General features: G+C 49.5%; 1 protein-coding gene across 3 annotated transcripts in view; it reads right to left on the bottom strand.

Moving 5' to 3' along the window:
• The window catches only part of LOC124042205 (casein kinase I-like), a 64,919-nt gene that overhangs the window by 10,277 nt on the left and 38,164 nt on the right, over positions 1 to 16,478 (bottom strand). For all 3 annotated transcript variants that reach the window (XM_046360614.1, XM_046360616.1, XM_046360615.1), the window contains 3 exons: positions 12,929 to 13,163; positions 1,577 to 1,662; positions 322 to 406 (listed from right to left, as the gene is read on the bottom strand). In XM_046360614.1, the coding sequence (XP_046216570.1) occupies positions 322 to 406; positions 1,577 to 1,662; positions 12,929 to 13,163 (406 nt within the window). The remainder of the gene's footprint in view (positions 1 to 321; positions 407 to 1,576; positions 1,663 to 12,928; positions 13,164 to 16,478) is intronic.

Genomic DNA, 16,478 nt, shown 5'->3' with positions numbered 1-16,478 from the left:
ACAGGTAGGTGGCCATCTCTTCAACAAGGAGAAAAACACATTAAATACAGGTAGGTGGCCATCTCTTCAACAAGGAGAAAAACACATTACAGGTAGGTGGCCATCTCTTCAACAAGGAGAAAAACACATTAAATACAGGTAGGTGGCCATCTCTTCAGCAAGGAGAAAAACACATTAAATACAGGTAGGAAAAACAATGAAATACCTTTCCAATATTTCAGATGTTACGTAGTTATTTACTGCTAACCAGCAGGATAACCTAAAGTACTGAAAGGAACTAGAAGTGGGTCAGAAAGAAGCACAAAGAGAAGAGACCCAGACCTGGGAAGCTCTCACACAGCACCTCGATGGGCGTGGTTCTCTTGGTGTCACCTATCTTCTGATAGCGCTCCTTCAGAGTGTCTGCCTGGGAGAGAGAGTGGAGGGAGGGAGGGAGGGAGGGAGGGAGGGAGGGAGGGAGGGAGGGAGGGAGGGGGAGGGAGGGAGGGAGGGAGGGAGGGAGGGAGGGAGGGAGAGAGAGAGAGGAGGGGAGGGAGGGAGGGAGGGAGAGAGTGGAAGGGAGGGAGGGAGGGGGGAGGGAGGGAGGGAGGGGGGGGAGGGAGGGAGGGAGGGAGGGAGGGAGGGAGGGAGTGGAAGGGAGGGAGGGAAGGAGGGAGAGAGTGGAAGGGAGGGAGGGAGGGAAGGAGGGAGAGAGAGTGGAAGGGAGGGAGGGAGGAATGGAGGGAGAGAGGGAGAGAGGGGGAGGGAGGGAGGGAGGGAGGGAGGGAGGGAGGGAGGGAGGGAGGGAGGGAGAGAAGAAAGGAGGGAGAGAGAGTGGAAGGGAGGGAGGGCGGGAGGGAGAGTGGAGGGAGGGAGAGTGGAGGGGGGAGGGAGGGGGAGGGAGGGGGGGGGGAGGGAGGGAGGGGGGAGGGAGGGAGGGGGGGGAGGGAGGGAGAGTGGAAGGAAGGAGCGAGGGAGAGTGGAAGAGAGTCAGTACTTAGTTACGAGAAAGGCACACGGAAACAACGCCCTGGCACACGGAAACAGCGCCCTGGCACACGGAAACAGCGCCCTGGCACACGGAAACAGCGCCCTGGCACACGGAAACAGCGCCCTGGCACACGGAAACAGCGCCCTGGCACACGGAAACAACGCCCTGGCACACGGAAACAACGCCCTGGCACACGGAAACAACGCCCTGGCACACGGAAACAACGCCCTGGCACACGGAAACAACGCCCTGGCACACGGAAACAACGCCCTGGCACACGGAAACAACGCCCTGGCACACGGAAACAACGCCCTGGCACACGGAAACAACGCCCTGGCACACGGAAACAACGATGTGAGATGGAGATCTGTGCCTGAAGGCGGTGTGTCTGTCTAGACTGATAAAGTAGTGAGGTCTAGTCGACAGACAGTCTGACAGTAGCGGTCCTTTGAGCAGCATACACTACATTATCAGAAGTATGTGCTCCGTGTGCTTTGTTTTTGCTTTGTCATTATGGGGAATTGTGTGTAGATTGATGAGGGAAAAAAAATATGTATTTAATTCATTAACTTTAGCGTTTAGTAAAACAGGTGTGTTTGTTCCTACCTTCAGGCCTTGCCAGGGCAGACTGCCTCGCAGGAAGTACATGAACATGTGACCGAGAGCTTCCAGGTCATCTCTCCTGCTTTGTTCTGCAGAGACAGGAAACACACATCTTCAAACACAGGAACACATCGAGTTCCTGATAATACCCACTGTTGAACTAGATAAATCGAACAATCATTATTAACCCTGTTTCAAAGATGGGCATAGAAAATGTAATATGTAAGAGCTCGTTTCTCAGATCCAGGTTAAACCTACTCCTGGACGTTCAACTAGCCCTGTGAAACTAACCCTAAAATACCTCAAGTTGGACAACAGAGGTATAGTTTGGGAATTTTCAACAACTACAAAACATTTTTTTTAGATCAGAATTGATTAAACATGAGATTCCTCAGGCTTAACGTGTAAACACACACACACACACACGGCTTGATGCAGTCCAACACCTTGAACTGATACTAACCATATAGACTTCCACTGTTAATAAGGGGTAGGTTAGAATTTCCTAAAACTCAGGAAGTAGATGAAGGTATCAAGGCATTGGCCGTATCCAGACTGTCAGACCATAGGGGGATATTCAGTAATGCCGGCAATGAACACAAGGGGTGCTGTTTTCAAACCCCACTGATAGCATTGCTAACCTACAGATTACACTAACAAGTTCATGTACTGCATTAGAGAATGCTAACGAGCCCGTTTTTTTATTTATTTTACCTTTATATAACTAGGCAAGTCAGTTCTTATTGTCAGTGACGGCCTGGGAACAGGGGGTTAACTGCCTTGTTGAGGGGAACAGGGGGTTAACTGGCCTAGGAACAGTGGGTTAACTGGCCTATGAACAGTGGGTTAACTGGTCTAGGAACAGTGGGTTAACTGGCCTAGGAACAGTGGGTTAACTGGCCTAGGAACAGTGGGTTAACTGCCTTGTTGAGTGGAACAGGGGGTTAACTGGCCTAGGAACAGTGGGTTAACTGGTCTAGGAACAGTGGGTTAACTGGCCTAGGAACAGTGGGTTAACTGCCTTGTTGAGGGGAACAGGGGGTTAACTGGCCTAGGAACAGTGGGTTAACTGCCTTGTTGAGGGGAACAGGGGGTTAACTGGCCTAGGAACAGTGGGTTAACTGCCTTGTTGAGGGGAACAGTGGGTTAACTGGCCAAGGAACAGTGGGTTAACTGGCCAAGGAACAGTGGGTTAACTGGTCTAGGAAGAGTGGGTTAACTGGTCTAGGAACAGTGGGTTAACTGGTCTAGGAACAGTGGGTTAACTGGCCTAGGAACAGTGGGTTAACTGGCCTAGGAACAGTGGGTTAACTGCCTTGTTGAGGGGCAGAACGACAGATTTGTACCTTGTCGGCTCGGGGATTCGATCTTGCAACGTTTCGGTTACTAGTCCAACGCTCTGACCACTAGGCTACCTGCCATTGCAACACAGTTTCTAACACACACACACACACACACACACACACACACACACACACACACACACACACACACACACACACACACACACACACACACACACACACACACACACACACACACACACACACAGTCAAAAGTTTGGACACACCTACTCATTCAAGGGATTATTTAGAAAATGTTACACATTGTAGAATAATAGTGAAGACAGCAAATAACACGTATGGTATCATGTAGTAACCAAAAGAATACATCCTAAACATTTTATATTCAAAATTCTTCAAATAGCCACCGTTTGCCTTGACAGCTTTACATACTTTTGGCATTCTCTCAACCAGCTTCATCAAGGCGTTCTCTCAACCAGCTTCATCATTCTCTCAACCAGCTTCATCAAGGCGTTCTCTCAACCAGCTTCATCATTCTCTCAACCAGCTTCATCGAGGTGTTCTCTCAACCAGCTTCATCGAGGCATTCTCTCAACCAGCTTCATCGAGGCATTCTCTCAACCAGCTTCATCATTCTCTCAACCAGCTTCATCATTCTCTCAACCAGCTTCATCATTCTCTCAACCAGCTTCATCATTCTCTCAACCAGCTTCATCATTCTCTCAACCAGCTTCATCATTCTCTCAACCAGCTTCATCATTCTCTCAACCAGCTTCATCATTCTCTCAACCAGCTTCATCATTCTCTCAACCAGCTCCATCATTCTCTCAACCAGCTTCATCGAGGCATTCTCTCAACCAGCTTCAATCGAGGCATTCTCTCAACCAGCTTCATCGAGGTGTTCTCTCAACCAGCTTCATCATTCTCTCAACCAGCTTCATCATTCTCTCAACCAGCTTCATCATTCTCTCAACCAGCTTCATCATTCTCTCAACCAGCTTCATCATTCTCTCAACCAGCTTCATCGAGGCATTCTCTCAACCAGCTTCATCGAGGCATTCTCTCAACCAGCTTCATCGAGGCATTCTCTCAACCAGCTTCATCAAGGCATTCTCTCAACCAGCTTCATCAAGGTGTTCTCTCAACCAGCTTCATCATTCTCTCAACCAGCTTCATCATTCTCTCAACCAGCTTCATCATTCTCTCAACCAGCTTCATCATTCTCTCAACCAGCTTCATCAAGCATTCTCTCAACCAGCTTCATCAAGGCATTCTCTCAACCAGCTTCATCGAGGCATTCTCTCAACCAGCTTCATCAAGGCATTCTCTCAACCAGCTTCATCAAGGCATTCTCTCAACCAGCTTCATCAAGGCATTCTCTCAACCAGCTTCATCGAGGCATTCTCTCAACCAGCTTCATCGAGGCATTCTCTCAACCAGATTCAGAGGCATTCTCTCAACCAGCTTCATAATTCTCTCAACCAGCTTCATCATTCTCTCAACCAGCTTCATCGAGGCATTCTCTCAACCAGCTTCATCGAGGCATTCTCTCAACCAGCTTCATCGAGGCATTCTCTCAACCAGCTTCATCATTCTCTCTCAACCAGCTTCATCGAGACATTCTCTCAACCAGCTTCATCAAGGCATTCTCTCAACCAGCTTCATCATTCTCTCTCAACCAGCTTCATTGAGACATTCTCTCAACCAGCTGCATCATTCTCTCTCCACCAGCTTCATCGAGACATTCTCTCAACCAGCTTCATCAAGACATTCTCTCAACCAGCTTCATCAAGACATTCTCTCAACCAGCTTCATCAAGACATTCTCTCAACCAGCTTCATCAAGACATTCTCTCAACCAGCTTCATCGAGGCGTTAATATAATATAATAATATATATAATAATATAATATATGCCATTTAGCAGACGCTTTTATCCAAAGCGACTTACAGTCATGTGTGCATACATTCTACGTATGGGTGGTCCCGGGGATCGAACCCACTACCCTGGCGTTACAAGCGCCATGCTCTACCAACTGAGCTACAGAAGGACCTCTCAACCGGCTTCATCGAGGCATTCTCTCAACCAGCTTCATCGAGGCGTTCTCTCAACCAGCTTCATCGAGGCGTTCTCTCAACCAGCTTCATCGAGGCGTTCTCTCAACCAGCTTCATCATTCTCTCAACCAGCTTCATCGAGGCGTTTTCTCAACCAGCTTCATCGAGGCGTTTTCTCAACCAGCTTCATCGAGGCGTTTTCTCAACCAGCTTCATCGAGGCGTTCTCTCAACCAGCTTCATCGAGGCGTTCTCTCAACCAGCTTCATCGAGGCGTTCTCTCAACCAGCTTCATCGAGGCGTTCTCTCAACCAGCTTCATCGAGGCGTTCTCTCAACCAAGCTTCATCGAGGCGTTCTCTCAACCAGCTTCATCGAGGCGTTCTCTCAACCAGCTTCATCGAGGCGTTCTCTCAACCAGCTTCATCGAGGCGTTCTCTCAACCAGCTTCATCGAGGCCTTCTCTCAACCAGCTTCATCGAGGCATTCTCTCAACCAGCTTCATCGAGGCATTCTCTCAACCAGCTTAATCGAGGCATTCTCTCAACCAGCTTCATCGAGGTGTTCTCTCAACCAGCTTCATCATTCTCTCAACCAGCTTCATCATTCTCTCAACCAGCTTCATCATTCTCTCAACCAGCTTCATCATTCTCTCAACCAGCTTCATCGAGGCATTCTCTCAACCAGCTTCATCGAGGCATTCTCTCAACCAGCTTCATCAAGGCATTCTCTCAACCAGCTTCATCAAGGCATTCTCTCAACCAGCTTCATCAAGGCATTCTCTCAACCAGCTTCATCGAGGCATTCTCTCAACCAGCTTCATCGAGGCATTCTCTCAACCAGATTCAGAGGCATTCTCTCAACCAGCTTCATAATTCTCTCAACCAGCTTCATCATTCTCTCAACCAGCTTCATCGAGGCATTCTCTCAACCAGCTTCATCGAGGCATTCTCTCAACCAGCTTCATCAAGGCATTCTCTCAACCAGCTTCATCAAGGCATTCTCTCAACCAGCTTCATCGAGGCATTCTCTCAACCAGCTTCATCGAGGCATTCTCTCAACCAGCTTCATCGAGGCATTCTCTCAACCAGATTCAGAGGCATTCTCTCAACCAGCTTCATAATTCTCTCAACCAGCTTCATCATTCTCTCAACCAGCTTCATCGAGGCATTCTCTCAACCAGCTTCATCGAGGCATTCTCTCAACCAGCTTCATCGAGGCATTCTCTCAACCAGCTTCATCATTCTCTCTCAACCAGCTTCATCGAGACATTCTCTCAACCAGCTTCATCAAGGCATTCTCTCAACCAGCTTCATCATTCTCTCTCAACCAGCTTCATTGAGACATTCTCTCAACCAGCTGCATCATTCTCTCTCAACCAGCTTCATTGAGACATTCTCTCAACCAGCTGCATCATTCTCTCTCAACCAGCTTCATCGAGACATTCTCTCAACCAGCTTCATCGAGGCGTTCTCTCAACCAGCTTCATCGAGGCGTTCTCTCAACCAGCTTCATCATTCTCTCAACCAGCTTCATCATTCTCTCAACCAGCTTCATCGAGGCGTTCTCTCAACCAGCTTCATCGAGGCGTTCTCTCAACCAGCTTCATCGAGGCGTTCTCTCAACCAGCTTCATCGAGGCGTTCTCTCAACCAGCTTCATCGAGGCGTTCTCTCAACCAGCTTCATCGAGGCGTTCTCTCAACCAGCTTCATCGAGGCGTTCTCTCAACCAGCTTCATCGAGGCATTCTCTCAACCAGCTTCATCGAGGCATTCTCTCAACCAGCTTCATCGAGGCATTCTCTCAACCAGCTTCATCGAGGCATCTTCTCAACCAGCTTCATCGAGGCATCTTCTCAACCAGCTTCATCGAGGCATTCTCTCAACCAGCTTCATCGAGGCATTCTCTCAACCAGCTTCATCGAGGCATTCTCTCAACCAGCTTCATCGAGGCATTCTCTCAACCAGCTTCATCGAGGCGTTCTCTCAACCAGCTTCATCGAGGCGTTCTCTCAACCAGCTTCATCGAGGCGTTCTCTCAACCAGCTTCATCAGGCGTTCTCTCAACCAGCTTCATCGAGGCGTTCTCTCAACCAGCTTCATCGAGGCGTTCTCTCAACCAGCTTCATCGAGGCGTTCTCTCAACCAGCTTCATCGAGGCGTTCTCTCAACCAGCTTCATCGAGGCGTTCTCTCAACCAGCTTCATCGAGGCATTCTCTCAACCAGCTTCATCGAGGCATTCTCTCAACCAGCTTCATCGAGGCATTCTCTCAACCAGCTTCATCGAGGCATTCTCTCAACCAGCTTCATCGAGGCATTCTCTCAACCAGCTTCATCGAGGCGTTCTCTCAACCAGCTTCATCGAGGCGTTCTCTCAACCAGCTTCATCGAGGCATTCTCTCAACCAGCTTCATCGAGGCATTCTCTCAACCAGCTTCATCGAGGCATTCTCTCAACCAGCTTCATCGAGGCATTCTCTCAACCAGCTTCATCGAGGCATTCTCTCAACCAGCTTCATCGAGGCATTCTCTCAACCAGCTTCATCGAGGCATTCTCTCAACCAGCTTCATCGAGGCATTCTCTCAACCAGCTTCATCATTCTCTCAACCAGCTTCATCATTCTCTCAACCAGCTTCATCAAGGCATTCTCTCAACCAGCTTCATCAAGGCATTCTCTCAACCAGCTTCATCAAGGCATTCTCTCAACCAGCTTCATCAAGGCATTCTCTCAACCAGCTTCATCATTCTCTCAACCAGCTTCATCATTCTCTCAACCAGCTTCATCATTCTCTCAACCAGCTTCATCGAGGCATTCTCTCAACCAGCTTCATCGAGGCATTCTCTCAACCAGCTTCATCGAGGCATTGTCTCAACCAGCTTCATCGAGGCGTTCTCTCAACCAGCTTCATCGAGGCGTTCTCTCAACCAGCTTCATCGAGGCGTTCTCTCAAAATAGAAAAACTTCAACCAGCTTCATCGAGGCGTTCTCTCAACCAGCTTCATCGAGGCGTTCTCTCAACCAGCTTCATCGAGGCGTTCTCTCAACCAGCTTCATCGAGGCATTCTCTCAACCAGCTTCATCGAGGCATTCTCTCAACCAGCTTCATCGAGGCATTCTCTCAACCAGCTTCATCGAGGCATTCTCTCAACCAGCTTCATCGAGGCATTCTCTCAACCAGCTTCATCGGAGGCATTCTCTCAACCAGCTTCATCGAGGCATTCTCTCAACCAGCTTCATCGAGGCATTCTCTCAACCAGCTTCATCGAGGCATTCTCTCAACCAGCTTCATCGAGGCATTCTCTCAACCAGCTTCATCGAGGCATTCTCTCAACCAGCTTCATCGAGGCATTCTCTCAACCAGCTTCATCGAGGCATTCTCTCAACCAGCTTCATCGAGGCATTCTCTCAACCAGCTTCATCGAGGCATTCTCTCAAACAGCTTCATCGAGGCATTCTCTCAACCAGCTTCATCGAGGCATTCTCTCAACCAGCTTCATCATTCTCTCAACCAGCTTCATCATTCTCTCAACCAGCTTCATCATTCTCTCAACCAGCTTCATCATTCTCTCAACCAGCTTCATCAAGGCATTCTCTCAACCAGCTTCATCAAGGCATTCTCTCAACCAGCTTCATTCTCTCAACCAGCTTCATCATTCTCTCAACCAGCTTCATCATTCTCTCAACCAGCTTCATCGAGGCATTCTCTCAACCAGCTTCATCGAGGCATTCTCTCAACCAGCTTCATCGAGGCATTCTCTCAACCAGCTTCATCGAGGCGTTCTCTCAACCAGCTTCATCGAGGCGTTCTCTCAACCAGCTTCATCGAGGCGTTCTCTCAACCAGCTTCATCGAGGCGTTCTCTCAACCAGCTTCATCGAGGCGTTCTCTCAACCAGCTTCATCGAGGCGTTCTCTCAACCAGCTTCATCGAGGCCTTCTCTCAACCAGCTTCATCGAGGCATTCTCTCAACCAGCTTCATCGAGGCATTCTCTCAACCAGCTTCATCGAGGCATTCTCTCAACCAGCTTCATCGAGGCATTCTCTCAACCAGCTTCATCGAGGCATTCTCTCAACCAGCTTCATCGAGGCATTCTCTCAACCAGCTTCATCGAGGCATTCTCTCAACCAGCTTCATCGAGGCATTCTCTCAACCAGCTTCATCAAGGCATTCTCTCAACCAGCTTCATCATTCTCTCTCAACCAGCTTCATTAAGGCATTCTCTCAACCAGCTTCATCATTCTCTCAACCAGCTTCATCAAGGCAAAGGGTGGCTATTTTGAAGAATCTCAAATATAAAATATATTTTGATTTGTTGAACACTTTTTTGGTTACAACATGATTCCATAATGTGTTATTTCATAGTTTTGATGTCTTCACTATTATTCTACAATGTAGAAAATAGTAAAAATAAAGAAAAACCCTTGAATGAGTAGGTCTGTCCAAAGTTTTGACTGGTACTGTATGTATACAAGTACTTCAAAAAAGACAGTTTGCTGCAGCCAATGAGTCATAACCAGGAGGCTTCTCAGCTGTTACCAAGCGAATGCTTCATTTTGGAAAACCACTTCCAGCGCATTTCAAAAAGTATTCAGACCCCTTTGACTTCATCCACATTTTGTTCCGTTACAACCTTATTCTACAAATGTATAAATAAAAACAGAAATATCACATTTACATAAGTATTCAGACCTTTTACTATAAGACTCGAAATTGAGCTCAGGTGCATCCTGTTTCCATTGATCAACCTTGATGTTTCTACAACATGGAGTCCACCTGAGGTAAATTAGATTGATTGGACATGATTAGGAAAGGCTTCTATTCCAATAGAATCCATCCACCTGTCAGGTGTGGCATATCAAGAAGCTGATTTAACAGCATTATCATTACACAGGTGCACCTTGTGCTGGGGACAATAAAAGGCCCCTATGTCCAGTTGTCACACAACAATGCCACAGATGTCTCAAGTTGAGGGTGCGTGGCATGCCGACTGCAGGAATGTCCACCAGAGCTTATTTTTAAAGAATTTGGCAGAACATCCAACCAGCCTCACAACCGCAGACCCAAGGTGAGCGGTTTGCTGATGTCAACATTGTGAACAGAGTGCACCACGGTGGAGGTTGGCAGCTATGGACAACGATCACAATTTTTTTTTTTTTTTTAAATCGATGGCAATTTGCATGCACAGAAATACTGTGACGAGATCCTGAGGCCCATTTTCTTTCAGGTATCTGAACAACAGATGTATATCTGTATTCCCAGTCATGTGAAATCCTACTTCATTGAATTCAATTGACTGATTTCATTATATGAACTATAACATCTGCCTGCTGCCGAAATGTCTCTCTAGGCTATGTAGGCCAGCCTGCTGCTGAAATGTCTCTCTAGGCTATGTAGGCCAGCCTGCTGCTGAAATGTCTCTCTAGGCTATGCAGGCCAGCCTGCTGCCGAAATGTCTCACTAGGCTATGCAGGCCAGCCTGCTGCTGAAATGTCTCTCTAGGCTATGTAGGCCAGCCTGCTGCTGAAATGTCTCTCTAGGCTATGCAGGCCAGCCTGCTGCCGAAATGTCTCTCTAGGCTCTCTAGGCCAGCCTGCTGCCGAAATGTCTCTAGGCTATGCAGGCCAGCCTGCTGCTGAAATGTCTCTAGGCTATGCAGGCCAGCCTGCTGCTGAAATGCCTCTCGGCTATGCAGGCCAGCCTGCTGCTGAAATGCCTCTCGGCTATGCAGGCCAGCCTGCTGCTGAAATGCCTCTCGGCTATGCAGGCCAGCCTGCTGCTGAAATGCCTCTAGGCTATGCAGGCCAGCCTGCTGCTGAAATGTCTCTCTATGCCAGCCTGCTGATGAAATGTCTCTATAGGCCAGCCTGCTGATGAAATGTCTCTCTAGGCCAGCCTGCTGATGAAATGTCTCTCTAGGCCAGCCTGCTGCTGAAATGTCTCTCTAGGCCAGCCTGCTGCTGAAATGTCTCTCTAGGCCAGCCTGCTGCTGAAATGTCTCTCTAGGCCAGCCTGCTGATAAAATGTCTCTCTATGCCAGCCTGCTGCTGAAATGTCTCTCTAGGCCAGCCTGCTGCTGAAATGTCTCTCTAGGCCAGCCTGCTGCTGAAATGTCTCTAGTCCAGCCTGCTGATGAAATGTCTCTAGGCTATGCAGGCCAGCCTGCTGCTGAAATGTCTCTAGGCTATGCAGGCCAGCCTGCTGCTGAAATGCCTCTCGGCTATGCAGGCCAGCCTGCTGCTGAAATGCCTCTCGGCTATGCAGGCCAGCCTGCTGCTGAAATGCCTCTCTATGCCAGCCTGCTGCTGAAATGTCTCTCTAGGCCAGCCTGCTGATGAAATGTCTCTCTAGGCCAGCCTGCTGCTGAAATGTCTCTCTAGTCCAGCCTGCTGCTGAAATGTCTCTCTAGGCCAGCCTGCTGATGAAATGTCTCTCTAGGCCAGCCTGCTGATGAAATGTCTCTCTAGGCCAGCCTGCTGATGAAATGTCTCTCTAGGCCAGCCTGCTGATGAAATGTCTCTCTAGGCCAGCCTGCTGATGAAATGTCTCTCTAGGCCAGCCTGCTGATGAAATGTCTCTCTAGGCCAGCCTGCTGATGAAATGTCTCTCTAGGCCAGCCTGCTGATGAAATGTCTCTCTAGGCCAGCCTGCTGATGAAATGTCTCTCTAGGCCAGCCTGCTGATGAAATGTCTCTCTAGGCCAGCCTGCTGATGAAATGTCTCTCTAGGCCAGCCTGCTGATGAAATGTCTCTCTAGGCCAGCCTGCTGATGAAATGTCTCTCTAGGCCAGCCTGCTGATGAAATGTCTCTCTAGGCCAGCCTGCTGATGAAATGTCTCTCTAGGCCAGCCTGCTGATGAAATGTCTCTCTAGGCCAGCCTGCTGATAAAATGTCTCTAGCTGGCTGATGTAGATTGTATGTTTTATTTTTTACCTATTTTCTCTCCCCAATGTCCTGGTATCCAATTGGTAGTTAGTCTGCTCTCATCGCTGCAACTCCAATACGGACTCGGGAGAGGCGAAGGTCGAGGGCCGTGCGTCCTCCGAAACACAACCCCAACCAAGCCGCACTGCTTCTTGACACAACGCCTACTTAACCCGGAAGCCAGCCGCACTGCTTCTTGACACAACGCCTACTTAACCCGGAAGCCAGCCGCACTGCTTCTTGACACAACGCCTACTTAACCCGGAAGCCAGCCGCACTGCTTCTTGACACAACGCCTACTTAACCCGGAAGCCAGCCGCACTGCTTCTTGACACGACGCCTACTTAACCCGGAAGCCAGCCGCACCAATGTGTCGGAGGGAAAGACCGTACACCTGACCGTTGTCAGCGGTCAGCCCGCCACAGGAGTCGCTAACGATGGGACAAGGACATCCCTGCCGGCCCTCCACTTTGACATGGTGGTATTGTGTGTAGGCAAATGACAAAAAATATATAAATGTAATCCATTTTCAATATAACACAACAAAATGTGGAAAAAGTCAAGGTGAGTATTGATGCTCATGTAGGGCCTGTCAGGCTGTTTACCTCTGCCCAGGTGAGTATTGATGCTCATGTAGGGTGTGGTGCCCGTCAGGTGAGTATTGACGCTCATGTAGGGTGTGGTGCCTGTCAGGCTGTTTACCTTTGCCCAGGTGAGTATTGATGCTCTGCCCAGGTGAGTATTGATGCTCATGTAGGGCCTGTCAGGCTGTTTACCTCTGCCCAGGTGAGTATTGATGCTCTGCCCAGGTGAGTATTGACGCTCATGTAGGGTGTGGTGCCCGTCAGGTGAGTATTGATGCTCTGCCCAGGTGAGTATTGACGCTCATGTAGGGTCTGTCAGGCTGTTTACCTCTGCCCAGGTGAGTATTGATGCTCTGCCCAGGTGAGTATTGACGCTCATGTAGGGTGTGGTGCCTGTCAGGCTGTTCACCTTTGCCCAGGTGAGTATTGATGCTCTGCCCAGGTGAGTAATGACGCTCATGTAGGGTGTGGTGCCTGTCAGGCTGTTTACCTTTGCCCAGGTGAGTATTGACGCTCATGTAACGTGCGGTGCCCGTCAGGCTCTTGTGCTCCCTGTAAGGGATGTGTTTCTTGGTCTCAGGGTCGATGTACTCTTTGGCCAGGCCGAAGTCGATGATGTGGATGGTGTGCTGCCGCTTGCTGCCGGGCCGGCCAACCAGGAAGTTCTCTGGCTTCACGTCCCGGTAGATCAGACTCCTGGTGTGGACGAACTCCATCCGCGTGATCTGGGGGAGGGAGGCAGGAGAGGGATGAGAGGAAGGAGGAAGACGAGACAGACTGGGTGATAGAGATAAAGTGAGAGATAAGCTTTTTAAAAGAGAAGAAGAATAATATATTACAGCAATTTGTTTATAATAATAATAATAATAATATATGCCATTTAGCAGACGCTTTTATCCAAAGCGACTTACAGTCATGTGTGCATACATTCTACGTATGGGTGGTCCCGGGGATCGAACCCACTACCCTGGCGTTACAAGCGCCAAGCGCCATGCTCTACCAACTGAGCTACAGAAGGACCACTGTTTTACTTTATAAAAGGACTGAATGCTAAGTTAAGGATTCCCAGAACAGATACATCTTCAGTTAGCATGGAGGTGTGAAGTGAGAGGTGTCAAAGCCCTTGAGCCCAACAACAGCAGGAGAGACTCAAAGCCCCCTACAGTAGTCCAGAGGTCAATACAACACAGTACCCTCTGGGTGTAAAAAATGATGAGGCACGAAGAGGACAAAAAGAAAGTGCTTTTGGGAAAATTAACTGACACTTCTTGCTGACTGTTATAAAAATAAGAACAGAAGCAACTTAATCTTCCACACAGACCATCCCCTGGCACAGTGCTATATTAACCAGACCATCCCCTGGTACAGTGCTATATTAACCAGACCATCCCCTGGTACAGTGTTATATTAACCAGACCATCCCCTGGTACAGTGCTATATTAACCAGACCACCCCCTGGCACAGTGCTATATTAACCAGACCATCCCCTGGTACAGTGTTATATTAACCAGACCATCCCCTGGTACAGTGCTATATTAACCAGACCATCCCCTGACACAGTGCTATATTAACCAGACCATCCCCTGGTACAGTGCTATATTAACCAGACCATCCCCTGGTACAGTGTTATATTAACCAGACCATCCCCTGGTACAGTGTTACATTAACCAGACCATCCCCTGGTACAGTGTTATATTAACCAGACCATCCCCTGGTACAGTGCTATATTAACCAGACCATCCCCTGGCATGGCACAGTGCTATATTAACCAGACCATCCCCTGGTACAGTGTTATATTAACCAGACCATCCCCTGGCACAATGCTATATTAACCAGACCATCCCCTGGCACAGTGCTATATTAACCAGACCATCCCCTGACACAGTGCTATATTAACCAGACCATCCCCTGGCACAGTGCTATATTAACCAGACCATCCCCTGGCACAGTGCTATATTAACCAGACCATCCCCTGGCATGGCACAGTGCTATATTAACCAGACCATCCCCTGGTACAGTGTTATATTAACCAGACCATCCCCTGGCACAATGCTATATTAACCAGACCATCCCCTGGCACAGTGCTATATTAACCAGACCATCCCCTGACACAGTGCTATATTAACCAGACCATCCCCTGGCACAGTGCTATATTAACCAGACCATCCCCTGGCACAGTGCTATATTAACCAGACCATCCCCTGGCACAGTGCTATATTAACCAGACCATCCCCTGGTACAGTGCTATATTAACCAGACCATCCCCTGGTACAGTGCTATATTAACCAGACCATCCCCTGGTACAGAGCTATATTAACCAGACCATCCCCTGGTACAGTGCTATATTAACCAGACCATCCCCTGGTACAGTGCTATATTAACCAGACCATCCCCTGGTACAGTGCTATATTAACCAGACCATCCCCTGGCACAATGCTATATTAACCAGACCATCCCATGGCACAGTGCTATATTAACACAGACCATCCCCTGGTACAGTGCTATATTAACCAGACCATCCCCTGGCACAGTGCTATATTAACCAGACCATCCCCTGGCACAGTGCTATATTAACCAGACCATCCCCTGGAACAGTGCTATATTAACCAGACCATCCCCTGGTACAGTGCTATATTAACCAGACCATCCCCTGGCACAGTGCTATATTAACCAGACCATCCCCTGGCACAGTGCTATATTAACCAGACCATCCCCTGGTACAGTGCTATATTAACCAGACCATCCCCTGGAACAGTGCTATATTAACCAGACCATCCCCTGGCACAGTGCTATATTAACCAGACCATCCCCTGGCACAGTGCTATATTAACCAGACCATCCCCTGGTACAGTGCTATATTAACCAGACCATCCCCTGGAACAGTGCTATATTAACCAGACCATCCCCTGACACAGTGCGGTGAGGGGGATGGAGGAGAGGATCAGACTGCTAGAGGAGAGGGTCAGACTGCTAGAGGAGAGGATCAGACTGCTAGAGGAGAGGGTCAGACTGCTAGAGGAGAGGATCAGACTGCTAGAGGAGAGGATCAGACTGCTAGAGGAGAGGATCAGACTGCTAGAGGAGAGGATCAGACTGCTAGAGGAGAGGGTCAGACTGCTAGAGGAGAGGGTCAGACTGCTAGAGGAGAGGGTCAGACTGCTAGAGGAGAGGGTCAGACTGCTAGAGGAGAGGGCCAGACTGCTAGAGGAGAGGGCCAGACTGCTAGAGGAGAGGGTCAGACTGCTAGAGGAGAGGGCCAGACTGCTAGAGGAGAGGGCCAGACTGCTAGAGGAGAGGGCCAGACTGCTAGAGGAGAGGGCCAGACTGCTAGAGGAGAGGGTCAGACTGCTAGAGGAGAGGGTCAGACTGCTAGAGGAGAGGATCAGACTGCTAGAGGAGAGGGTGAGGAGGATGGACAGGGTGAGGGGGATGGACAGGGTGAGGGGATGGAGGAGAGGGTCAGACTGCTAGAGGAGAGGATCAGACTGCTAGAGGAGAGGGTGGGGGGATGGACAGGGTGAGGGGGATGGACAGGGTGAGGGGGATGGACAGGGTGAGGGGGATGGACAGGGTGAGGGGATGGAGGAGAGGATCAGACTGCTAGAGGAGAGGGTGAGGGGGATGGACAGGTTGAGGGGATGGACAGGGTGAGGGGGATGAAGGGGAGGATCAGACTGCTAGAGGACAGGGTGAGGGGGATGGACAGGGTGAGGGGGATGGACAGGGTGAGGGGGATGGAGGAGAGGATCAGACTGCTAGAGGAGAGGGTGGGGGGGATGGAGGAGAGGATCACACTGCTAGAGGAGAGGGTGAGGGGGATGGACAGGGTAAGACTGCTGGAGGAGAGGGTCAGACTGCTAGAGGAGAGGGTCAGACTGCTAGAGGAGAGGATCAGACTGCTAGAGGAGAGGATCAGACTGCTGGAGGAGAGGATCAGACTGCTAGAGGAGAGGGTGAGGGGGATGGACAGGGTGAGGGGGATGAAGGAGAGGATCAGACTGCTAGAGGAGAGGGTGAGGGGGATGGAGGAGAGGATCAGA

This window comes from Oncorhynchus gorbuscha, linkage group LG08 (assembly GCF_021184085.1).
Source record: "Oncorhynchus gorbuscha isolate QuinsamMale2020 ecotype Even-year linkage group LG08, OgorEven_v1.0, whole genome shotgun sequence".
NCBI classification, from domain to species: Eukaryota; Metazoa; Chordata; class Actinopteri; order Salmoniformes; family Salmonidae; genus Oncorhynchus; species Oncorhynchus gorbuscha.
This window is presented reverse-complemented; position numbering and strand designations above follow the sequence as displayed.